Below are 24,985 nucleotides of genomic sequence, written 5' to 3' on the forward strand. Positions count from 1 at the left end.
AACTTCCCTTCTGTTCCTAGTTGGTGAGTGTTTTTACCATGAATGGTTGTTGAATATTATCAAATGATCTCTATGCATCAACTGAGATAATCATGTGGGTTTTTTCCTTCATTCTATTAATTATGTGTATCCCATTGATGAATTTTAATATGTCAAACTGACTTTACATTCCAGTAGAAATCCCACTTGATTATGGTGTATAATTCTTTTAAGGTGCTTTTGAATTTGTTTTGCTAGTGTTTTGTTGAGGATATTTTTGTACCAATATTCATAAGAATGTGAATCTGTAGTTTTCTTACAATGCCTTCTCAGCATATTACTGACCTCATGGAATGATATAGGAAGTGTACCTTCCTCTTCAATTTTTTTGGAGGGGTTTGACCAAGGTTTTGTTAATTCTTCCTTAAAAGTTTAGTAGACTTCACCAGTGAAGCTATCTGGTCCTGTGCTTTTTATATGTTGCTTAACTGGATTTGATAGTGGCTTTTATTGTTCCTTTTTTGAGATTTTTGGGTCTATATTCATAAATAATATTGCTCTGTAGTTTTTTCATCATATGTCTCTTGTTTTGGTATCTATGAAGCTTTAGCCTCATGGAATGAGTTGAAAAGTTTTGCCTGTTCAGTTTTGGGGGGGAAATTTTGTGAATGCTTGGTATTAATTCTTCTTTATGTATTTGGTAGAATTCACCAGTTATCTTGTTCTAGGGTTTTATATGTGGGAAGTTTTTAAATTAATTGTTCTATCTTTTTACTTGTTTTATCTATTCAGTTTTTTCATTATTGTCAGTTTTGGTGGTTTGTGTTCCAGAAGTATGTTTGTTCCAATTAATGTATCTAATTTGTTCACATACAATTGCTCATAGTATTCTTTTTTTTTTTTGAGTTTAAATGCGTTTTATTTTTAGACAACCTACATGACACGTTTTTCTCAAAAACAATGCCTCCGCTCCAAATAAATCAACGTTCAAAACAAATGAAGAGCTCGAGATGACATCAGTCCCATCTGTCTAAGTCCTGGTGTTGTGTGGATGAAAAGCAGTGGCCAGCCAGTTATGACGACAGGTGATTGATCCAAAGTAACTGCCAACTTTGTTAACATTTTTCCATCTCTAAACCATCCTTAAAGAAAATCATATATGGGGTTACACCATCCTCACGGTAGTCCAGCAGAGCAACCATGCCATCTGGATTCATGTTTTCACCAATAAAGAACTGATAGTTTTTGAAATTAGCAAGGATGTGCTTGATTTGTTCTGCAGCCCCTGTCATAAAAGGTTTTACTCTTTCTGGTCTCTGTTCTTCAAGTTTCCCTTTGATTGACTTCATGTAATCTTTGATGTACTTCTTGTAGGCTTCTTTTGTGAAGCTGGTTTCCTGCAAGTGATGGTTCATGACAATATCGACACCAGTGATTACTGTGCTTTCGGTACCTTCGCCCTCGGGGCCTTCAGCGGAGGCATTTCCACCAATGAGCGAGTCATCGATGTTACCCTCTGTCCTACTGACCATCTTCCCCTCCACCTCCAGACACAGCCCGTCCGCGACCTCCCGGATCTTGTAGATGTCGGAGAACATCTCGTCATGGCTAATGAGGTCCCGGTAGATGATCATGATGGCGACTGGAGGGAGGCGACAGCGGCGCTGGCTTAGCAGGAGCCCGGAGCTCAGAGCGAGCGCAGTGCGGCCGGAGCGGCGCTCGGGGGGAGGGGGGAGCGGGCGGAAAAGCTCTCATAGTAGTCTTTTATAGATGGGCTTCCCTAGTAGCTCAGATGGTAAAACATCTGCCTGCAATGCAGGAGACACGTGGGTTTGATCCCTGGGTCGGGAAGATCCCCTGGAGAAGGAAATGTCAACCCATTCCAGTATCCTTGCCTGGAAAATTCCATAGACAGAGGAGTCTGGCAGGCCATCATCCATGGGGTTGCAAAGAGTCAGACATGACTGAGTGAAAAACACACATTCTTTTATAGTCATTTTTACCTCTGTAACATTAGTAGTGATGCCTCCCCTTTATATCTGATTTTAATAATTTGGATCTTCTTTGTCTTTTCTCTTGTCTATCCCATGAATCATAGCCACATTGGCCTCTTTGGAGTTAGAGGTCCATATCTTTAATTCAAGGAATTGGATTAGATTATCCATGACCCAGCTCCATGGCCTGAAATTGTCCTGAAGGCAATAAGACAGGGCAGATGTAGGTCTTATCAAGTTTGTTTCTCCCCTCTTAGGGATCACTGTTCTTTATTACTTGATATGTAGTGTCTTGAAACTCTTTGTTTCATATTCTGAGGTTCTTTCTTCAGTTGTTCAGGTGGGAGATTAAATAAGGTCCACCTTGGCCAGAAGTAGAAGTCTTAATATCTTATTATTTACAATTACTTGGTGCCAGCACAGGGTAAATATTCATTACAACAGCCGGCCTGAATCTTTGTAGAGGATTTTGTTTACTATATGGCACATAGGGCTTTAAATGTAGGGTCATCTGTTACCTCTTATGAATATTTGTATTAGGATAGCCTAATCTTTTGTCTCAGCTGTGACTTAACAATTGGAGTTTCAGATATTATTCTCATTAACTCTAGTAATACAGAGTTTTACTTTATCATAAGTGGGAAAAGTAGGACAAAAATGGTTTTAGACTCTGATTACACAAAGTGAAATATTGTAAGCACCATTGGTGTAATGAACACATTTCTTAGTGGGGGTAAGGAGTATGAAAACAGGGAAGGAGAAGTGAAAATCCTCCTTTCAAATCCTACATAGCAAACTGTCAATTTTTTCATGTACCATGTGTCATAGAACTCTAGACTAAGAAGAAATCTTTCCAATCCCAATCCTTATATCCTATTCTACTAGACCTCTTATCAGGACTTTAGTAGCTAGGAAAGATAGTTAAAATAACTTCTCCAAGGGAAAAGAGTGGATGAAAAGATAATTATTTGGAAAGGTGGTAGGGCCTGGTCTCTGGCATGTCTAAGATCTCCTGTAGTTCTAAACCTATTTCCAGAATATCAACTCTATACAAACAAAGCAAGAGCCAACTATAGTTTTCTAAGATGTAAAGTAACTAAACTGAAACCCTTGACAACTAGAAAGTTGACCTATTATCGTTGTTGTGCTTCCACGAAAGACATGGTAGTCTTGCAAAAAAAAAGGTTTTTGCAGTTTCCATATCTTATATGAAATATATCTACTGTGTAATGTGAGATATTTAGCTATAATTCTCAGTACTAAGCACCATCACCAATACCTCCTGTCATCCCAGAATGAGCATAATCTTCATATAAAGAGGAATAAAACATAATAAAAAGGCAAGGTTGGAAAGGTAGTTCCCAAAATGCTTCTGAGAAAGTTAAAACAATAAGAAAAGTTTAAGCATAGATATATTTTAAATAGCAAACATGCATTCAATTCCCTGAAATGTTGTAGAAAGCACAAAAATGTTAAAAAAAAACTTCTTGGGAGTTACAAATATGGAAATATAGAATGAACTGTGGGCATCACATTTTTCTGTACAAACTTAAGAATTTACTTTCCATTTCAATGTTTTCTTGCTCATTTTGTTACTGAAATGATATTTCAGATAACTGCCAGTGAAACAGAACACTTTATAATGTATATTCTGAGATTAAAAACTCAAATCATTAACAAAATGAAAAGGCAACCTACTGAATGGAAGAATATATTTGAAAATCATATATTCAATAAAGGATTAATATCCAAAATATTAAAAAACTGCACAACTCAATTGCAAACAAAACAAAAACCAACCAAAGAAAGAACAACCCAAAACAATCTGATTTTAAAAAATGCACAGCCTTTCCGGCGGTGACGACCTCCTCACGAGAACATGCCTCTCACAAAGGATCTTCTTCATCCCTCTCCAGAAGAGAAGAGGAAACACAAGAAGAAGCGCCTGGTGCAGAGCCCCAATTCCTATTTCATGGATGTAAAATGCCCAGGATGCTATAAAATCACCACCGTCTTTAGCCATGCACAAACAGTAGTTTTGTGTGTTGGCTGCTCTACTGTCCTCTGCCAGCCTACAGGAGGAAAAGCAAGGCTTACAGAAGGATGCTCCTTCAGACGGAAGCAGCACTAAAAGCACCCTGTATCAAGATGAACGGGAGACCATCCCAATAAACAAGTTTTGGATAAAAAAAAAAAAATAAAAAAATAAAAAATGCACAGAGGATATGAATAGACATTTCCCCCCAAAAAAGACAAACAGTCAATGGGCACATTAAAAGATGCTCAACATTGCTAATCATCAGGTCAATGCAGATCCAAAAAAAAAATGATATGTTACCTCAGACTTGCCAAAATGACTATCATCAGAAAGGCAAGAAATAACAAGTGCTGGTGAGGGTGTGGAGAAAAGAGAACCTTAGGTCATTGTTGGTAGAAATATAATTTGGTGTAGCCACTATGGAAAAATGTATGGAATTTCCTCAGAAAACTTAAAGATAAAACTACCATAAAATCCAACAATTCCACTTCTGAGTATTTACCCAATAAATTCATACTAATTTGAAAAGATGTATGCACCCTTATGTTCATTACAACATTATTTACCAAATAGTCAAGATGTGAAAACAATCTAAATATCCATCAATGGATGAATAAAGAAGTTGTGGTATATATGTAAAATGGAATAGTACTCAGTCACAAAGAGAATAAAATCTTGCCATTTACAACAACATGGATGAATCTTGAGGGTATTATGCCAAGTGAAATAAGTCACAGAGAAAGTGCCATGTGGTCTTACTTATATGTAGAATCTGAAAAGCAAAACAAATGAACAAAGAAAACAAAATCCATAGATATAGAAAACAAAAAGGTGGTTATTGGGGGACAGGGAATGGAGGATGGGTGAAATAAGTGAAGGGGATCAATAGGTACAAGTTTCCAGTTATAAAATAAATCATGAGGATGTAATATACAGCATTACAGATTACTATAATCAGTACTGTAGTTCTGATTTGAAACTTGCTAAGAGAATAAACCATAAAAGTTCTCATGGCAAGAAAAACATTTGTAACTTTGTATGGCAACAGATGGTAACTATACTTATTGTGGTAATAGTGTATGCCAATGTTGAATAATTACACTGTATACCTGAAACATGGTGTTATATGTCAATTACACCTCTATTAAAAAAAGAAAAAGAAAGAAAGAAAAAAAAAAACAAGAAATGTCAAGGAGGGGGTTGTTTCTGTTTCAGTTAGATGGACCCAATGTTTAATATTAAGTTAAATCAGTTGTCTCCTCCTAAATGCTCAAAACTTTATTCTAAATGTTTTCCCCATTTGTATAGCACAGCACTGATGTTACTGACAAATTTCAATGTAGCATGCAACAGTGGTTCCTAATTGCTTTGGCATTTATCATTCACAAGAGACAGGAGGGAAATTTGTCTCATTTTGTACAGCTCAGTTGCATTTCTTACCTCTGAAGTACACTTAAGCAGCAAACTGGGACTTAAGGTAGCTGCCTGAAAACTAGCAACCACTAAAATGCATGTCTTAGAGGAAAAATGTATTGGTTTTTCTAAAACAGAATACAGTTTAGCCTTATTCTGTGCATTAATTCTGCATAATTTCTTTTGCATATTTTATAAATTAGGGGCCATGATTTGGTTTACCCATATAGCCACACTCACATTTTCCAGGTTCTGCCTTTGAGTTCAAAATATCTAAAAAAGCATTTTGGTGCATTTCCAAGATGCCCTTTGGGGTCAATTAGCACCTAGTAATATTTTTTCTAAGCAGTCGCTGGAGGTGCTTAACTAGTGCACGTACTTAGGCATGGTTTACCTGACAAGTCTTCTGAATAGGTTTTATGCTTTAAAGAAACAGTGCCTCTTCACATTCTATAGTGAGCATGTGGCTGCTGTATGTGATTAAGGGAGTGGAGACGCTGAAGTTCTGTTCACATACTCTTCAATGTAAATCTTTCCAGCTGTCAAGTTCTGCTGATTGGCAAAGCAGTCACACTGACTATGCCTACTGTTCCAGGAATCCAAGTTCCATTAAAATGTGAATCGCCAAATTATATAGACTAAAAAGCACAGATGTGCCCGTTTCTGAGGGGCTGTTTGGGATGAAAAAATATGTATCTCTGGGCTATGCCATGGTAAATACAGATTGCCTCCCTTAAAGAGAGGATTAGAGTTCATATATATCTATGTAGATGTGTATATATACACATACACATACACACATACGGGCTTCCCAGGTGGCACTAGTGGTAAAGAACCTGCCTGCCAATGCAGGAGACGTAAGAGACACAGGTTTGATCCCTGGGTCGGGAAGATCCCCTGGAGTAGGAAATGGCAACCCACTCCAGTATTCTTGCTTGGAGAATCCCATGGACAGAGGAGCCTGGCAGGCTACAGTCCATAGGGTCTCAAAGAGTCAGACATGACTGAAGTGACTTAGCATGCATGCATACCCACAAACAACTTCCCAGTGGTAAAGAACTTGCCTGCCAATGCAGGAGACTTAAGAGACATGGGTTCGATCCCTGGGTTGGGAAGATCCCCTGGAGAAGGAAATGACAACCCACTCCAGTGTTCTTGCCTGGAGAATCCTGTGGACAGAGGAGCCTGGTGGGCTACAATCCATAGGGTCGCACAGAGTTGGACACAACTGAAGCGACTTAGCATGCATGCATACATAGATACACATTTTAATTACATGTTTTTAAGATAATCTGTTGTGGACAGTTTCCAATGATAAAGGCAGTCTAACTACGCATTCCCACAGTGATATTCTTTTACACACAACTTCTTAGGTACATCAAGTCAAGCTGTACATTGAACTTGATTGTCCACAAACACAGCCCATGTGGCTTGTAGATTATGCACATGATGTGGGAACTGCTTCCTACCCTGTAGTCCATCTGACTCCACCAACCCCCCCTCCCCTTTCCCGCACTGATCCTTGAGCAAGCATGGGTTCCAAGGTCTTATTACAGTGTCCTTCTCTGTGGCAAGGGTGATTTGGTAAAAGGAATCAAGGAGGTAATCATTTGTCCAGTGTTCCTTTAAACCTTTGGCTTCTGATTAGGCTGACAGTTAATGTGCTAATATATTCTTGACATTCAATTCATTCATCGATGCAGAAATGTTTTCTGCCTGTTCATTTGTGTATTTTCCATGTATTCATATTCGTCTTCCCAGTGGTTACAAATAAGTAAATGAAAAGGGAGTCATTTAAAGGGCATGAGTAAGTAACAAGAGAAGATGAAAAAAACCTGTAACTGATTACCTTAACCTTATTGACCTGTCTCTTCTACTTAGGATTCATATATTACCAGAATTGACATGAAAACTCAAGTTCTACCCTGGGGGCTTCCCTGGCAGTCTGTGCTTCCACTGCAGGAGGCACAAGTTCAATCTTTGGTCAGGCAACTAAGATCCCATGTGCTATGTGGCATTACCTCCACATTTGGAGAATGAAGACTTGAGGTATTAACTATTAAAAACCCTCCAGTTTTGAGGCATAGTAACTTTAACCCAAACCCTTATTTATCCCAACTGCTTTATTCTGAAAAATGCAGTCAATTCTTAATGGGGCAGAAAAAATATATTTAAAATGAAGTAGTGGAAGCAACGGGCTTCCCAGGTGGTGCAGTGGTAAAGAATCCACCTGCAATGCAGGAGACACAGGAGATGAGGGTTCAATCCCTGGGTCAGGAAGATCCCCTGGAGAAGGAAATGGCAACCCATTCCATATTCTTGCCTGGGAAATCCCATGGAGAGAGGAGCCTGGCAGGCTATAGTCCATGGGGTCACAAAAGAGTTGCACACAACTGAGCAACTAAACAGCAAGTAGAGATAACAGTATTCATTAAAAAAATGAATCTCCACACAAATAACATTCATGAACACATTTATTGCGAGTAGCTCTATGGAAAGGCAAGTCAGATATATATATAAACACTATACAGAGTTGCAAGGTTGTCTCCCAAAACTGCAAATGAGATGTTTATAAAGAAAAAAAGAATACAAGAGTATTTACAAAGGAAGACAAAGCCAGAGCAACTCAAAGCAGATCTGTGAAAGCAGAAAGAGCAAATGTAATGAACTGTTGGAACTGGAACATTTTAGTTTTTACTGACTAAGTTAACTATGTCTGATACCAAATGAAGTGGAGAGGTCACAAAAAATCGTTCCATCATTGGTTTTTCTTAACAGCAGCATAAACTCATAGCTGAAAAGTAAGTGATATGTTGGTACACTGACTCTAAAAAGATTCTTCCAGCACAATACTGAATAAATTAGTTGTGTCTGTAAACTAAGAAGTTGTGTCAAAAGATTGCATATTTGTTATGCTGTACCTGTGACTATTTGTACCTGTTATTATGTGTACTGTTGTGTATGAGGGCTTCCCTTCATTTATTCAGCAAGTGTTACATTTGTGCTATACCCTGTCTGTTGGCAGCCTCTGAACCTAACATGCAAATAAAGCAAGAGAGCATTTTCCCCCCAAATAATCTTTTCTTTCCACAATTCTGAACGATTATGACTTAACTTGAAAATAAAATGGTGAGAGAAGGCTTGAGAAAGGCTGCCTAAAGACTGCATTGTTACCATAATAAACAAAAGCCACACCGCATTTCTTTGATTAGGTTGGGAAAAAGCGAAGAGTCTGAAGGAACTGGTGAGACTGATGCCCTGGCAGTGACCAGTAACTGGAATAGTGATTGGTACTGCAGCCACATCCTCTCCTCAGCACCATTCACAAGGGAACAAACAATAAAAGAACCCCCACCCCATCCCCTTGGTTGATAGGCAAGGAAAAATAATCGAAGTCAACTCGGTTCTTTAGAAAAGTTAGTGTAGCAACACATGTACTAGAAGCCTGCTTGAAGATAGAAGTACACGTTCAAAGACATCAGAACCGAGCGGCAGAAAACTTCAGGTAAATGTTACACTACTTCAAAGTTGCACATCAAATGCGAAGCAATTTTTTTTTAAAAGAGTTACACACAACAGGTACATCTACAATCACATGTACACAGGTACACAAATGTGTGCACACACGTTAGCACTCACACAGTTATACAGACACTCACACCCATCGGTGATGAGGTTTGTCAGTGATGGTACAACAAGCTGTGATTTGTGTGCCACCACGTAACAAAGCTCTAAGCAAGCTTCAAGACCTTTGTACCTTTCCTCTGTGATCACCACCTGTTAGTGTCATGTTCTCAAAGGTCCAGGTTCCTAAAATCTTAACTCAGTTTCCATCAGAGACAAGCAAAAATAGGAAGGGGGAGCTTGCTCTGATTCATTTTTTTAATTCTGTTCATCTTATATAGTCTTGTTGCCCAAAGGGAAACAAAACCTTATAAGAGGTTCCTTTTGGCTTAAGTTTCGGTCAGAATACTGATTGATTTGTACACACTAATTCCTTGAATATGGGAAACTGATCTCTTTATAGGAGCCCTGGGCATAGGAGGGAAAGTGTGTCCGAAGGGTGAAAGGGGGAGGCCCAGAGTGGCAGAGAGGGTCTTTGTGAAGAGACTTTCTGAAGAACTTTGCTTCATTTAGGGGGAAAATGTAGGTTTTAAAATTTAAAAAAAAAATTAATGGTTTTGGAAATGTTCAATTGATTTGCAAGCAGAACATCACAGTATTGTATATGAAGAAACAGATCCTCTGTTCTCCAGTTCTGTCTTTATAACATTGGCAAAGTTCAGTCAAGATATCAGTTAACAGTGAATGTGGACAGAAAGTTGCAGTTCTGTTCATGAACAAAACTGAGATAATCTGCCCTTTGGTCCTGCATTTAAAATATTAGAAATGTCCCATCCAGATATCAGTCCAGTTGAGGTTTAAGTCTTTGATCAAGAAAAGTTTTGTATATATACTACTCAGAAAGATTCCAGATCATACCTACCTTCTCAGGAACATAACCTTCTTTATCTCCTCTTATTTCAAGGGTTTTCAACTTCAAAACTAAATCTAAGTTTTATACATTAGTAAAATTGATATTGGCCACATTTATACATAGGTCAGTAACGTTCTTAAGAAGGAGCAAGTTGTGAGATGTTCACTTTTATACATTTGTTTCCTTTCAAAATGACAGATTGAGGAGGGAAATCAGAAAATAAGAACAAAGTAGAGTGAATTTCTTAATTCAAAACCACGGGATCTATAAGGCAGCACTAACAATGATCTGTGTTAAGATTATTCAACTGCCAGCATCCACTTGTAGGCTTTTAGAAATTCAGGTTGCTTTCTATTCAGAAGCCTGTGAATTCTCATTTAGGCAGATCTGGAGTAGACAAAGATGAAATTCCATAAGCATCACGTTTCTTCTAAATTTTTTGTGGCAATGTAATCACTCTAGGAAAAAATAAAAGATGACAGAATAAATGTTACTTTCAGGATTAAACTGTGAAGCGTTTTTACCCCCACCCTGTTCTAAAACAAAACTGAACTAGTAGTTTTGAAAACAAAATAAAAGATGACAGAATAAATCTTACTTTCAGGATTTAACTGTGAAGCGTTTTTACCCCCACCCTGTTCTAAAACAAAATTGAACTAATAGTTTTGAGAACCATATTGAGGACACTTCCTTGGCGAGGACATACATGCTAGGCTGGATGCCTATGACAAACACCAGCACAAGCCCCACAGAGACCTAAGGGCAGTTGCTCCTTTTGCCCCCAGGCTCCACTCTGAATCTTCCAGTGGATGGCAGCTTTGTCAATGTGCATGCACTGCTCTACTTTCTCCCAGTGAGGCCAGCAAGTCAGCCTGGCATTGGGTGGACAAAGAGCAGCTTTTTCTTCTCTCACATGCTTGATTATGCCTTCACCAAATTATGTGGCATGAGTCAAACGATTCAAGCACAGCCTTGGTGCTAGTCTCCAGATTCAATCACTAAGGTGTTAGTCACTCAGTCGTGTCTGACTCTGTGACCCTGTAGACTATAGCCACCAGGCTCTCCTGTCCATGGAATTCTCCAGGCAAGAACACTGGAGAGGGTTGCCATTCCCTTCTCCAGGGGTTCTTCCTGACCCAGGGATCGAACCCAGGTCTCCTGCACTGCAAGAAGATTTTTTACTGTCTGAGCCACGAGGATTTCATCTAAAAGAGTAAGGTCATACCTGCAAAGGAGATTTGAATGAAATCTCCATCTGTCTTTAAAAAAAAAAGTTCTGGTATTACTCTCTTGTCCTTTTGCTTATTAAGAGGGTACATTAATTGGGAGTGGGGCAGAGGAAGGGTGTCTGGTATACTGAAGAAGGTGCTGGATTGCAGAAGGGATGGGGATAAATGGTCAGCAAATTGATTATGGGATGTGTGTTAAGACCAGGTCACATCGAAGAACCAAATACTCCATTTCATTATAGCTGACCTAAAAGAATCCATGGAAAGCATTCCCCAAAGTAGGCTGCAAGTACAAGATCTTGTATTAAAACAGGGGTCACAAAGAGCCTGACCTGACTGAGCAACTGAACTGAACTGATACATGTTAACTATTCACTCATCAGAGGTTTTCAAAATGTAACCACTTGTATCTCCATGAAGCATCAAAGCTCTCCACTCCCCTCCTACCTACTTATGGCAATTAGTCATGATTTACTCTATAGGGCTGTTCCTCCACATGAAATACATTTTAAATTAACACCATAGATTAGGAAAGATATTGTTTTCCTGTCAACAGTGGGCTTAGGAAATTTTAGACTCTATGTATTTATCAAGTTTACATAGGATGAAAGGTGTGATCAGTAGAGGTTTACCATGATGGTCCATGCTCAGTTATCTGCTGCAAAATTAGACTGTACTAGCATTACAGAATTTTGAAGCTACTGTCAGCCAGAGGTTTTTAACAGAAGTTTAAGGTTAGAAAGGTACTGCGCCTAATTTGGTTTGCTTTAATATAAAAACATTCTTACATGGTATACTGAATATGCCTTAAAGCAGATTTCTTACTACTCCCTGTATTTCACAAGTGTTTTCCTAGAAACATACAAATTAAGCTCCATCTGACTACCCCAACAACATTACACTAAGCCTGAAATTAGGGGCATTTGTTCCTATTAGAGCTTTCTTCCCTTACTTTTTTAAACGTGACAGGGGTTCTAATAAAAATTTGATTCGTATTTCAATTGTTTTCCTATGACACCTACACACCAGCATTGAGTGAATGCTTGATAACACACTAAAACCTAGCAAATAATGGTATGATTTCAAGTTTACTTTACAAAATGTATTCGTCAACTCTTGATTAGCCATGCCAGTAGAAAGAAATAATGCTATCGAAAACAAGATAATCCAAAAATAATTTGCTTTTGAAATGCATTATGGGAACTTGAGCCACAGATTTACCTGTATAATCCTGTTTTACTTAGGCCAATATTAAAATGAGTTTACATTCCCTAAGAACATTTCAAAGAACACCATAAGAAATAACCCAGAAGCTTGATGGCTGGCAAAGGAAAGCAATTTGGGATTAACACTCCATCAGAAAGAGTCTGGAAAATGAATCAAAGGGCTGACAGTCATATCTGAGTTCTATTTCCTGTTCATTTTGATATCATTTCACCACCAGGAAGGTAAATGGTGATGCTTTTAATAATGTGATATGATTTTGATGTATTACTTCCACTTGAGACTGATGGGTTATAAATAATTACTGTATCATGTATTCTAACTTTCTGATTAAGCAAAGGTCTTTTTAATGACAAGTTAATTCCACCCCTTCTCCAGAAGGGAGAACACCTCAATGGACTCTGATGGGTCAATATATTTTCCTACTTGTGGCCCCCCAAATCTGATAGATATCATTTTCTTCTCAAAAACAAATGCAGCAAATGTTTCTATCTCAGTTTTTATAATTATATAAACCTGACCATTAATCTTTAATATACTGATAAAACACACATGACATCAATACTCCTGCAAATGTATAGGGTGAGCAAAGTAGGCGGTTCCTCCAGGGCATTCCAGGTCTCTTCATGTGACTCTCAAACATGCCTCTATTACTGCCTAAAGTCCAACAGAGCAGTGGTTCCCCTTCCCAAATATATATCCAGTTAGTCTCTCATTCTTTTTCCACTCTCCCCAATCCCATAGCCTGTTATCTTACCTCCAATCTTCCTAGAACTAAAGAAACAATTCAAGTTCTTTTGAAAATTTTATTAGACAACATGCTATCCATGCCCATGGTCAACTGGTGATCACCAACAAGCGGGGGCAACAAGTGAAGCACTGAAGACAGAACAAACTAAATGAGGAGGAAATGGAAGCATTTAACCCAAAGATGAGTGTTACATTACATACATTACATACATTATATTACATTACATTACATAGTTTAGCATTGCCTCTGGCTTATATGTAGATTTTTTTCCACCAGTAAGAAACAGATCATCACATCTTTCTATGCCCTGTAAATACATAGGAAGATGACTCTAAAGAGCTTAATTGAAGTGCTATCCCTCAAGGGTGAAAACTAGCAATAACTGCCACTAGTCTTTACAACACCATCATAACAGACTATTGTCTCCTTCATTGATTAGAAGCTCAAATATGCTTCTCCCTATACTGGCAATGGTTTTGTGATGGAAAAACAAAAGAATCTGTTAAGGAAAATGAATGATGCTTGTAAACCTCCATCTCCTCAAAGGTCAGTTCAATTGTTTCACACCTGCCGTTTGAAAGCAAGCCCTGGACCACTTATGCATGTTCATTCAGGTCTTGATTATCTGGATACAAACTATTTGGGGATCAGCTACAGGATTTTCACCACAGGTCAGCTTCTCCACTACCTCCCAGCACACACTCAGGCCACTTCACGCTGCTGCCTAGTTACTGAAGACTTAAGGAATGCAAGTTACTAGAATTCTAATATAGGCAGTCTCTGATTTACAAGAGACATATTCCAGGGCTCATTGTTTAGCTGAAACTCAAAATAAATTATCCTATGAAAATAATATTATAAATAAATGGTGGACAGGTTCATAGGTTCATCCACACAAGCAGATCCTGAACTGAGAGGGGAACGATTTTGACTGCACCCGACGGTCATGTATAACATCATTTCTGTGAGGAGACATGTTCAAAGTTTTAATATGAGACTCCAGGAAAAGATCTCTTCAAGCCATAGCAATAAGAATAGGGTCCCCTAAATTCAAGCAGCTGTAATAACAGGGCCAGGGTGGCAGTAGTGAGGGGGTGGGGTTGGGGAGGTCTGAGGGTGAGGACAGAGGCATAACTTACAAAAAAGCAGGAGTGGGAATTCCCTGGTGGCTCAGTAGTTAACATTTCATGCTTTCATTGCCGTGGGCACGAGTTTGATCGCTGGTCAGGGAATTAAGATCCCACAAGCCACATGGTATGGCCAAAAAAGAAAAAGTAAAAAGCAGCAGCAGGAGTTTAAAACCATATATATTGGTCAAACTTTCAAGGGCACCATGGGTGCAGGTGTGAATCATTTTCGAGGTGAATTTAGAGTCAGTCTTCATTGATATTCTCTAAGTTTCATGTCTACATGGAGCAAATTAGTAATTATAGAGAGGCAAACGATATAAATTGTGAAAACTAGCTAAAGTGACTACAGTTTATGGGGAATTGGATATTCAATAAATCCAGAAGACCTGGCTAGCATCAAACATAGTGTGGTCAATCCAACCATGAAAACTGCTTTAAACACCAGCCCAGCTGCCTCTGTGCCAACAAGTGAGACCAGGACAGGCAAGCAATGCTCTTCCTGTGAGCTGAGCACAGGCAGGCTGTGAACTAGGAGCAGCAACTGAGAGGAAAGAAGTCTTCCCTCTGAGGGCCTCCCTTCCCTCGTGGAACTCCCAGAGTGGGCTCACCTTTGCTGCCAGAGAGAGGCCAGGAAAGGCATGTTTTCCTGAAATTAGGGAGGGTAGGACTCACAGAAAACAACCCATAAGAAAGGGGGTGTCAAGAAGTTAGGGGAAAAGTGCAACAACTTTCTCATTTCACTAAATATTTCAGTACATATTTTCATTAATTCTAAAAGAAATTAGTCAGAAATAGTAAGGTACCCTCTAAAAGAATGCAAGTCTGAACTAGGATATAGGTCTACATTAAAAAGAAAAATCTTTAAAAACCCATATTTCTCAAGTGTGCAGCCTAACATCTGAAAAAGAAGATGAAAATCTAAGACCTGTTGCTGAACAACCAATAACCAATACAGAATTGCTAGAGAATGCATTTGCTGTCATATGGTGAACCTATTGTCTTGGCAGTTTTATCAGTAGCCTTAAAATTAGCAATCTGATAGTTGTGGTAAAAACTGAGTATGCTGTATTCATTTCATTATTATAAAATGTAGCCTTTTTCATCTCTCATTTCTCACTCAGAACCATGCAGTGTTTTCCAGTAAATGATCTTCACCATCTTCAAGCCTGGCAGCACCTCTTAGACAAAACATACTGCAGGCTTTAATTAAGCATTTTACAAAAGTTATTTTCCAATACTGCCAATAAAATGTCTGAGCTATTTTTACATAGTCATAAAACATTTTTAAAAACGGTGCTAAGCAAAATGAATTTATTTTTAAACAAAGATTTTTATGTCCCTAGGAAAGGATTTGATTTTCGAGGTTTCTAAAATGTTCTTCCCTGACTGCCAAGGGCAAATCTGCGTTTTAAACAAATGAAGAGCATCTCTTACTACAATGCTTTTTTCCCCACCTGTCTCATCTTATTCTGTTTTTTGTTTGCACCATGATGGTGCCGACTAGAATATCAGATTTTATACATATATACAAAAAGGGGTTGAAAGACTTTTGGTAATAACTGGTAAATGTCAACGGAGTATTTGGAAAAACCACACACAGGTGACTTTACTTAAGGAAAGGATCATTAACAGAAGTTTATTGAATACACCCCTTTCATTCCTTTCAGTGTTTCTGTGAAATCCAAATAGAGTATTTGTGTTTGGGAGGTAAAGATGAGCAAATTCCTCCTGCAACCAGATTTAAACCCTTCAATTCCAGTACAAGTTATATTCTTTTATTCCAAAGCTATAAATAGTTCAATGTAATGAAAATGACCCAATCACTGGTGGATGGCTCAAAATTATAACACTCTGAATGAATTACTTACAAGCAAATTGTATACTATCAAATTCAAGAAGACTTGGAAATTTCCCCAACCTTGCCTATATCATAATCTTCATCAATAGGAAAATAGCAGATTGAACATCTGATGAAAGGGCAGTGTGGTATGCTGGGTGGAGCACTGGACTTGAAATCATATGTATGGATTTGATTTTCTGCTCTGCCACTTACCTCTTTGACCATGGGAAAGTTCTTAACACCGACTTCAGTTCCAGTACCTACTATCCCCCAGTAAAATAATGAATGTAAACATGCTTTGCAAATTATAACACAGTAGGCAACTGTAAAGCATTTCCTCCATCAACAAGTTGACAATTTAACAATGATCCCTTTTAAATCACACACAAGATGCCTGATTTCTCTCTACACTGGTTATCCTCACCTATTTCAACATGAAAACTTGGGGGTCACTCGAAGAGTTTGTTCCCCAAATAGTTTTCTGTCAATGACTCTGAAGCCTTTTAGTTCACGTTTGTTAATTAGGGGAAGGAAAAGAAAGCAAGAGATCTTGTTTGAGTATTGATGCATGTGTGATATTCAAGTCCTAGTCCTTGTTTAAAGAGGATACTTTGCTAGTGAGTAGCCAAAATTCCAAAATCACCTGGGATGGATTACTCAAAAATAGAATGAATCCACATAAATAATGATTGCCAATAACTTTAATAGAATGAAATCCTCTTTAATTGTTATAGATCAAATACCTCTACTCCAAATAACCGTCCTTTTTTTTTTTTGGTGGGGATGAATATTGTCTAAAATAAGTGACCCAACAATGGTGACTGAGAAATCTCTGCTATGCGGAGATTTAACTCTAGTAATGCATAATAAATAAGTCCAATAAACAAAAGATTTGCTCTCAGCACCTATAATTTATAGCAAGAGGATTTGGCGGTAGTACACTGAAAAGGAGCTTATACCTCCTTCGTGTTAATAACAGGGACTAAAATTTCAAAAGGTAATTAATACAGCTTTTTTTTTTTTTTGCTTTTTAATACTAAGTGCTATTATAACATTACTAATTTGGCCAATTCTCTCACCCCTCTGAGAGCTGCTTTTACCTTCTCATCTCTGGAATGGAAAATCAGTGAATTTTTTTTAACCTTAACTAACTTGAAACTATGAATTCTACATCAGATACAACAGTAAAAGAAGTAAAAATGTATTCATAAATCAAGAGCCAGAATAACTATATAAAAAAACTGCATTCTCCTTATAAATGCTAATACTTATAACCCATGTGTTTAAAATCTGAGGACTTCACACTTCTTAAATTATTTCATTTATTAAAAAGTCAAGTCCAGTTTATATTTATGGGTGGTTCCAACTGTCTTAAACAAATGGCTTTGAAGTACTTACTCATATGCAGTATGAATTGTGGGTAAATGAGATTACATATTAATTTTGTGTTATATGAACAAAGCTGTCTCACTGCCTTATGGGCTCCCTTCATTTCACTTAAGTTACAAACAGATCCCAACTGTAAAGATGCCAATTCTGAAGAAGTATGTAAAACATTTTAAGTGAAAATATGACTAACTAAAAAGTGGGATTTCAGGACACAAAACTTTAGCTTTGTGTTTTTTCTAAATGTAATAATAATAACAACAGTAACAACAATGACAGTAGTTGCATAATAATTCATGTGTAACACTATGTATCAAGCACTGTTCTAAGCATTTGCAAAAATTAAAATTACCCTGAGAGATACATAACTCCTAATGAAAACTGTGCTTTTGTTCCTTTGTCAAAGCATATTTGTTATTTTCTAAAGTGATCTTTTTTTTAATGTTAGGAAGGTGAAAGCAAGATCAGAAATGGGTGAAAACTATTCTACAGCTTTATAGTCACAAAATGATTAGAATCAGCCAGCTTGCTCTTAACCCTTCACAGACAACATTCCACCATATCAATTTGCATTAAGGTGGTAGCAAAAGTAATTTCCTTCAGTTTCTTTCTATATATCCTTCCTTTTGTATATCTCAGTAAATAATGTGCCTTAATCAGTCTCAGGACCAATCATTTTTGCAAGAAACTAAATCACCTGTTGAAATTGTTGAAATGTCAATGTTTGTTAATCCAATGACAAAATTAAACTATCTTATATTTGCAAAGTGCTTTAAAGACCCAAAGTCCTTTCACATTCGCTCTCTTGTTTTAACCTAAGCACTTACCTCCCTGTGGGATACAGCCTCCTTGCTCGATAAAGTTAGGAATTTCCTCAAGGAACAACACATTTACAGAACATTAGCCTCCAGAATGGCTACAAAGTTATCTGAAGTTATTCATAAATCAGTAACCTATGCTAATTATTTCATGATCTAGATAATATTTGGGAAGACAGGGTTTATTTAAGGAACAAGAAATTTTCACTAACTTTCATCTTTGCTGAAACAAAGAGTAGTGGAAAATATAGGCAAACCCCTACGAAAACTTGTCCTTTACAAAACACCACAGGGACATAGATTGCTATGGAACACCCACATCAGTATCAGTTAGGCTCAAACAATGGCTTAAGACCAGTTTCCAGGTGTACTTTACAGAATAAAATAGATGTGTTCTTGAAAAGCTTGGTATGGATTAAATGCTTGGAAACAGTATTGTATATTTCAAATGCATGGCTCTGTTAGTGCTGATGATTGTGTATGAGTGACCACATGTGTGTGTGTGTGGGGGGGCCCTCACAATTTAAAGGAGAACTGAATTGAATCCTTTGGCATGCCAAAGCATCCTTTTGTCATTTTAATGGTCACTCCTTAATGTGTCCATGCTACAAACATGAGTTTTTGTAAGGCAAGTTTTCTAAAGCAGGGGGGGAAAGGGGAGGAGGGCTACACCTGCACTAAATAGGGAGCTTGTTAGGTGACTGTTGTGATCAGTTCCCGACTTGTTCTGCCTGATCAAGCACAGTGGGCAGAGATCCAATCACAAAAGCATTCCACAAAGCAAGCAAAGCAAGAATCTTCACTAAACTGACTATTGGAATGAAAACTGCTGGGGTCCATCCCTTCTCTTCCCTGGAAAAGAAGCACTTATCAGTAAAGAGGGGAGGCAGTAGAGACTATGCAGACATCATTTCCCAAAATTGTTTCTCAAGAATGTCTCCAGGGACACTGATAACAACACTGCACGATGTATACAACAGATTTACTTGAAGTCTTATTTCCAAGCCTGACAGATCCTATTCTTTCTTGTTTCTTCCTTTGGAAAAGTAACCCTTTAAAAAAAAACCTTCACTCTTCCAAGGGTAAGCTGCCCCTGGGGTCAGGTCTGACCCCAGGCTTACTATCCTGCTTTACTGAATTGCCCAGAAGATGAACCAATTAGATGTTTTAAATGGTTTTTAAACCTTTCAAACAAATAGTCATACCCATTATCATGTTGTCACCATACCCTCTTTGGCGGGGGCGGGGTGGGGTGGGGGAATTACATGAAGAAAATGTGGCACAGCAGATGACTTGCCTGTCACTATTAGTGACATAGAAAAGGAACTCTCAAGATTTCCAGCAATTTATCCTGTGTAAAAACAAAACAAATCAACACCAAAACACATTCCAGAGTCAAACACCGTCTTCTTTCAATCACCTGTTGTTCTGTATTATTTACCTTTGGTTCCCTCCAGACATTCACACTAACAATTGAGATTCAACCTTCTTGGTAAATCTCAGCAAACCAACGTAACCATGACTGCTTCTTTAAAAAGTAATTTTCAGAGGAGAAGGTCATCAACCCGCAAAGGTTAACAGTTGATTATTACTGCTTAATATCCAGTGCTCTTATTAAATGTCCTGCAATTAAATGTGGTCATTTGCAGAAAAGCAACTTTTACATATTGATTTGAAAATGAGTTAATGGGATTCCACGGACGACGACATCCTGTTTGCATAAATCATAAGCGTTAAGAAAGTCTATCTGAAAGCATCATGTTACACATTCTTAAGTTTGAACTGCTTCTAAAAAGTAGAACCAATGTTTAATCGATAATCAGTGCTTTCCAGGTAAGAAACTTACTATATTAAAACTTCAGTTTTAATATAATAATGATTCACATGAATGAATGATTAAAACAGAATTCTACTTTCCATTCTAAATAAGCACCAGTGAATGAAACATATTCCTAAAACTGTAAACAGGGGTAGTGCATCGATTTATTAAGGAATCGCCACTAACTTCAGGGAAATGAATTAAAAAATCACCAACCTCTTTGGGGAGAGTCGAACTTCCCGTTGTCACGTCTTGCAAAGTCCATTCTCACGTACGTGTCGTCGTCGTCAGAATCTTCTCGTTCTGGGGGTCTGGGCACCCGGCCGCGGCCAGGTGATGGAGGCGGAGCGGCGGCTGCAGCGGCAGCCCCAGCGGCTCGGTTCTCACCTCCAGCCAGGTCTGCTGATGGGTTTGGGGCTCTGGGGTTCGAGCCACCCGCAACGTCTTGGGCCCCCCTGACCGCGGCACCAGCAGCATCGGCAACAGGTAGGAACCAGCGGACGGAGGCGGAGTCAAATCCAGCGGCGGCTTCGAGGCCGGCGGCTGCTGCGCCGATGCCGGGAGCTGCGACCAAAGCGGAGGCGGCGGCTAAAGCTCGGCCCACGGCTAAGGTTGGCACGGCGGCCGCGGCCGCGGCGAAGGAGGCGGATAGGTCTCTCTCGAGGCTGTCGGTCGGGAAAGCCGAGATGGCGGCTCTGGCGGCTGCAAAGAAACTTTGCGAACGGCTTTGTGGGCGCCTTCGCTCGAGCCCTTCTCGCAGCAGCAGCCTCGCTACAGGTGGTCGTTCGCAGCAGCGGCTGGGGGAGAGAGAAATGTTCATACAGCACTCACAAAATGGGTCGACCACGTAGATGCGACCAGTTTCGGCATCGTAGCGAATGGCACTGTCAGCAAAAGGCACGGCTGGTGTCATCGCTGGGTTGAAAATCACTTCGATGTAGTCACCTTCTTCCCTATTAGCACTGTTCCCTGTAGCACCGTCCAGAAAGAAGGGATTGGCACCTGGGATAGCTCTGAAGAGATCTGAGAGGTTGTCTGCTGGATTTGGAAATGGCACTCCGAACTCAACATTCACATAATTGGAAAAGGCAAACTGTCTGGGGTCAGCAATTATGCCCCACACACCTGGAAGTCTTTGAAGACATGGATCTGGCATATTATAACCTCTCTTAGGGAAGTCAATGTTGATGTAGCCCCCATGGCTGTCGGCTTCTCTCTGCTCTGGTGTGGGCTTTTGTGGTTTGGGCTTGACTTTGTTTCCTTTTGTCATAAAAGGAAGTCGATTAGGTCTCTTAGCCTTGTTCTTGGGGGGCCCATCACCTGAACGCTTGGAAGGTGATCCCCCATCTCTAGGCTTTGAGAACGACCCTTCAACTGAAGGCTTTGAAGCTGTATCTTTGTTAGATGAGACTTCCTTCTCTGGGCCCTTTCCTAGGAATTTTCCAGGTAACATCGGTACATACTCACTGTGGTCACTCTGTCCCAGTGGGGAGCTCCGAAAAGGATTTGGCAGAGAGAAGTAGGAGCTCCAACTTTTGGAGGAAGAGCCTCCCTGAGGATTTCTGGGGTTTTTGGGAATGGCACCAGCTCCAGGAGCCATAAACATGTAGTCACTGTCACTGTCATTGTCCTTTGAGTCATCCTCTTTAGCAGGACCAGGTGCTTTTGGAGGACTTGGCACAGGTGGTGGGCTCACTCTGGGAAACATCATCATGTACCCTCTCGAATCTTCGAAAGGTGATCGAGAGTGGCGCTTTTTGGACACAGAGACATTTTGAGGAGCCATGGGCATGTAGTCACTGGAGCTTGCGAGAGGAGCAGCCACGCCTGGCCTCATTGGCACATACGGATCATCCTCGTCTTCATCAAAAGCTCTGGCTCTGTGGGGACCCCGAGCTGCACCTTCTGGGGGCTCCGTGTCTTTCACTTCTTTGGCTTCTTTGCGTTCTTTTGTGGCCCCTCTGTCTGCACAAAAATAAAGTCGGAACCTTCCCCCAGACTTCCCTTTGCCACCAGTTGCTGCACCTGGTGGGGGTGGAGGTGGCGGAGGTGGCGGCATTTGCTGTTGCTTGCTTTGAGTTAATTTGCCAAAGTAGGATCTTTTCTTCAGAGATTTCCCACGATCACCATTGCCTTCGGGGCCCTTCCCACTCCCTGAGCCTTTGCCTCCTCCCGAGTTCTTGCCACCGCCTGAGCCATGGCCATCTCCGGGTCCCTGGCCACGGCCTGAGCCATGCCCACCTCCAGCTCCCTGGCCACTGCCTGAGCCATGCCCAGCGGTGCCCTGGCCGTCTCCCGAGCACTGGTTTCCTCCTGCACTCTGGTCTCCAGAGCCTCTGCCACTTGAGCCATGGTTGCCACTTGAACCCTGACCACCTCCGGAGCCATGCCCCCTGCCTGAGCACTGACTTCCCCCGGAGCTTTGGCTACTGGAGCCTTGCCCACTTGAACCCTGTCCACTTCCTGAGCCCCGGCCATTTCCCGAGCCCCAGTTGTTCATGGGCATATAGTCACCTTCGTTTTCTTCCTGATCCTCTTTGCCCTGAGGACCGCCTTCTTCTCCCGAGTTGCCAGAGCCAGAACCAGAGGCTTCAGAAGACACGGGATCTCGGTCGTGGAGGGCTTCTGTAGGGCACTGGATGCGCACAGGGCTGGGTGCGGCGCGGCGGAAAAAGCTGGCTGGCACTGAAGTCGCTCTCCTGGATCTGCGCCCTCTGGGCAGGTGTAGTCTTCCTCGTCTGGAGGGGGGCACAGGCTCACTGGGTGTTATGTAGCGCCTGGAGAGGAGCATCTCGTCTTCCCCGTCGTCACCGATGGCCCGAAGGTGGCAAAACTGCTCAAAGCGGGACCTTCGGAGCCAGCCACCGGGCTCGAGCGGCAGCATGTCCAGGTGCCTCCTAGTGGACAGCAGGGTTAACAGGTGGCCGCCGATGCTGATGCTGTAGCTGCGGCAGCGGGCTCTGTACTCGTCTGCACACAAGGCTCTCATCTTCTCCAAAAACAGCTCGTGCATGTTTTGGGCCACCACACAGTCATCCACTTGCATCCAGAGCTCCCCCGGACCGATGACGGTGGACCTGCCGACTTCCAAGAAGAAATACTGCTCCGAGTGCCCACAGCGACGGATGCTCAGGAGCTGGACGACCACGCTGGCCACTTCGGTATTTAACCTCACGAACAGAACCTCCTCGTCGGTAAGACAGAGCCGGAACACGCCGCTCAGCTCTTTTCGGTGCCCCAGCCCCCTGGGTTTGACTATTACCTGCCACACATCTTTGTAGAAGGGTGGCTCCGCCGCCGCTGCAGCCGCTAGCGCGGCCGGCTCTCCCTCCGGCTGCGCGCCGAGCTTGCCGCAGCGGCGGCGCTTACTCTCGAGGATGAGGCGGCTGAGCAGCAAGTACCAGCTTTCTTGCTCCGACTCATTCTTGGCCACCATCGCGAAATACTCGTCTTGGGTGAAAAGAGCGATGAGGTGTGGGTACCTTGCGTCGGCTCGCTGGCTCACCGAGAAGCACTGGTACAGGGTGATCACGCGCCGCGGTGCAATGAGCGTGGGGACCGTGGCTCCGGAGGCGGCCGCCGCCGCTGCAGCCGCCGCGGCCCGGACACTGTGCCGGAACTTCCTGGCATTTTCGTAGTATTCCAGCCGAGCTGGGGCGTCGGCGGTCTCGAGTTTGAGCACGAAGTAGCGCCAGTGCCCATGCTTCTGCTTCCGCAGGTAGCCGCGTTTGCAGACTTCGTCCCCGACGGGGAGGTCCTCCTCGTCGGACTCCGAATCTGACCGGGAGCCAGTGGCCGTGGAGAGCCACATGGCTCCCGGACAAGACGACCCGGTCCCAATGAGTGCGGTGGGGGTTCTCGAGGAAAGAAACGGGGTGGTCGCCGCCGCAGCTAGAGCCGCCGCCGTTGCCGCTGCTGCAGCTCGCAGTCTCCTTGTCGCTTGGTCGCGAGCGAAGGAGCAACTAGCCATGGTGATGCACGAGGGTTTTAAGGTGAGCGAAAGGGAGGGGGGGGGGCTCGGGGAGGGGAGGGATGGGGGAAGAGGCCGTCTACCCCCTCCGCCCGCCCCAGCCCCCCCCCCTCCGCCTAGGCCCGCGCCCCCGCCCACTCCACTCCATGCGCGCGGCGGCGGGCAAAACAACACGTGACCGCTGCCTCACGCGGCTGCCGCCGCAGCTCCTGCCACAAGCGCAGCCGAGGGGCGCGAGCCGCCGCCCGCAGAGGTGTGCGAGGGAGGGGGCGGCCGGCCCGAGAGGTGGAGCCGCCTCCAATCCCTCCTAGACCCTCTGGGAGAATCTCCCGGCCTGTGGGTCTCGGGAGGACCCACGGGAGGAGGCGGGGCCCCTGGCCACGCTGGTCCTAACGGGGACTCCAAGGAGGCACGGACTGGGGGTGGGGGGAGTATCGGGAGAAGTTCGAGAGGGGCGGAGGAGAGGGCGGCCGGGCGGGGGCACCACGGCCGGGCTCGATTGGCTGGAGGGGGCGAGAGGGGGCGGAGCGCAACGGTCTCAGGCGGCGCCGGGGAGGAGAGCTTGCAGGGTCCCGGGACTGCTTGTTTGTTTATTTGGGAAGCAGAAGCCAGGTGAAACTGTTGCCAGATTCTCATTGGATGGGATGGGAGCCAATGGGAGGGTCTGGCAGGCAGACCGCCTCGAATTAATTAGTTTGGGGGGCATGAGGGGTGCTGAGGGGCAAGGAGGCGTGGCTTGGGGCGCGAAGTGGGCTCCGCTGTCTCGTTGTCGCGCGTTTGGCGGTAAACAACCCTCTGCGCAAATAGCTGTTAATAGTAGTGATAAATTCGTGCAAATCCCCGAGCCACGGTGACCCCGGGACCCTGTCGGGCGCCCTGTCTTCTTCCCGTCCCTCACATAAATTCTCTTTCTCTCA

The 24,985-nt window shown here is 42.2% G+C and overlaps 4 protein-coding genes across 4 annotated transcripts; 1 reads left to right on the plus strand and 3 right to left on the minus strand.

Moving 5' to 3' along the window:
- Positions 1 to 867: 867 nt before the first annotated feature.
- On the minus strand, positions 868 to 1,726 carry LOC110140101 (translationally-controlled tumor protein). The gene has a single exon (XM_070462229.1). It carries the CDS (start codon positions 1,611 to 1,613, stop codon positions 1,095 to 1,097), a length of 519 nt encoding a protein of 172 aa, XP_070318330.1. The 5' UTR covers positions 1,614 to 1,726; the 3' UTR covers positions 868 to 1,094.
- A 2,111-nt stretch (positions 1,727 to 3,837) lies between these two features.
- LOC110140102 (small ribosomal subunit protein eS27-like) lies at positions 3,838 to 4,149 on the plus strand. The gene has a single exon (XM_020898367.2). The coding sequence runs from the start codon at positions 3,853 to 3,855 to the stop codon at positions 4,102 to 4,104; it is 252 nt and encodes an 83-aa protein (XP_020754026.2). The 5' UTR covers positions 3,838 to 3,852; the 3' UTR covers positions 4,105 to 4,149.
- A 3,756-nt stretch (positions 4,150 to 7,905) lies between these two features.
- IRS4 (insulin receptor substrate 4) lies at positions 7,906 to 24,089 on the minus strand. The gene is made up of 2 exons (XM_020898369.2): positions 20,315 to 24,089; positions 7,906 to 10,359 (listed from the first exon to the last, which is right to left on the minus strand). Exons 1-2 carry the CDS (start codon positions 24,066 to 24,068, stop codon positions 10,355 to 10,357), a joined length of 3,759 nt encoding a protein of 1,252 aa, XP_020754028.2. The 5' UTR covers positions 24,069 to 24,089; the 3' UTR covers positions 7,906 to 10,354.
- Positions 24,090 to 24,254: 165 nt separating this feature from the next.
- Positions 24,255 to 24,704, minus strand: LOC139033276 (uncharacterized). The gene has a single exon (XM_070462180.1). It carries the CDS (start codon positions 24,702 to 24,704, stop codon positions 24,255 to 24,257), a length of 450 nt encoding a protein of 149 aa, XP_070318281.1.
- Positions 24,705 to 24,985: the final 281 nt, after the last annotated feature.

Source organism: Odocoileus virginianus, unplaced genomic scaffold (genome assembly GCF_023699985.2).
Source record: "Odocoileus virginianus isolate 20LAN1187 ecotype Illinois unplaced genomic scaffold, Ovbor_1.2 Unplaced_Scaffold_1, whole genome shotgun sequence".
NCBI classification, from domain to species: Eukaryota; Metazoa; Chordata; class Mammalia; order Artiodactyla; family Cervidae; genus Odocoileus; species Odocoileus virginianus.

Excerpts from the sequence above, each read along its gene's own strand:
- LOC110140101 (XM_070462229.1), bottom strand. The coding sequence starts at position 1,613 with ATGATCATCTACCGGGACCTCATTAGCCATGACGAGATGTTCTCCGAC.
- LOC110140102 (XM_020898367.2), top strand. The coding sequence starts at position 3,853 with ATGCCTCTCACAAAGGATCTTCTTCATCCCTCTCCAGAAGAGAAGAGG.
- IRS4 (XM_020898369.2), bottom strand. The coding sequence starts at position 24,068 with ATGGCTAGTTGCTCCTTCGCTCGCGACCAAGCGACAAGGAGACTGCGA.
- LOC139033276 (XM_070462180.1), bottom strand. The coding sequence starts at position 24,704 with ATGAGAATCTGGCAACAGTTTCACCTGGCTTCTGCTTCCCAAATAAAC.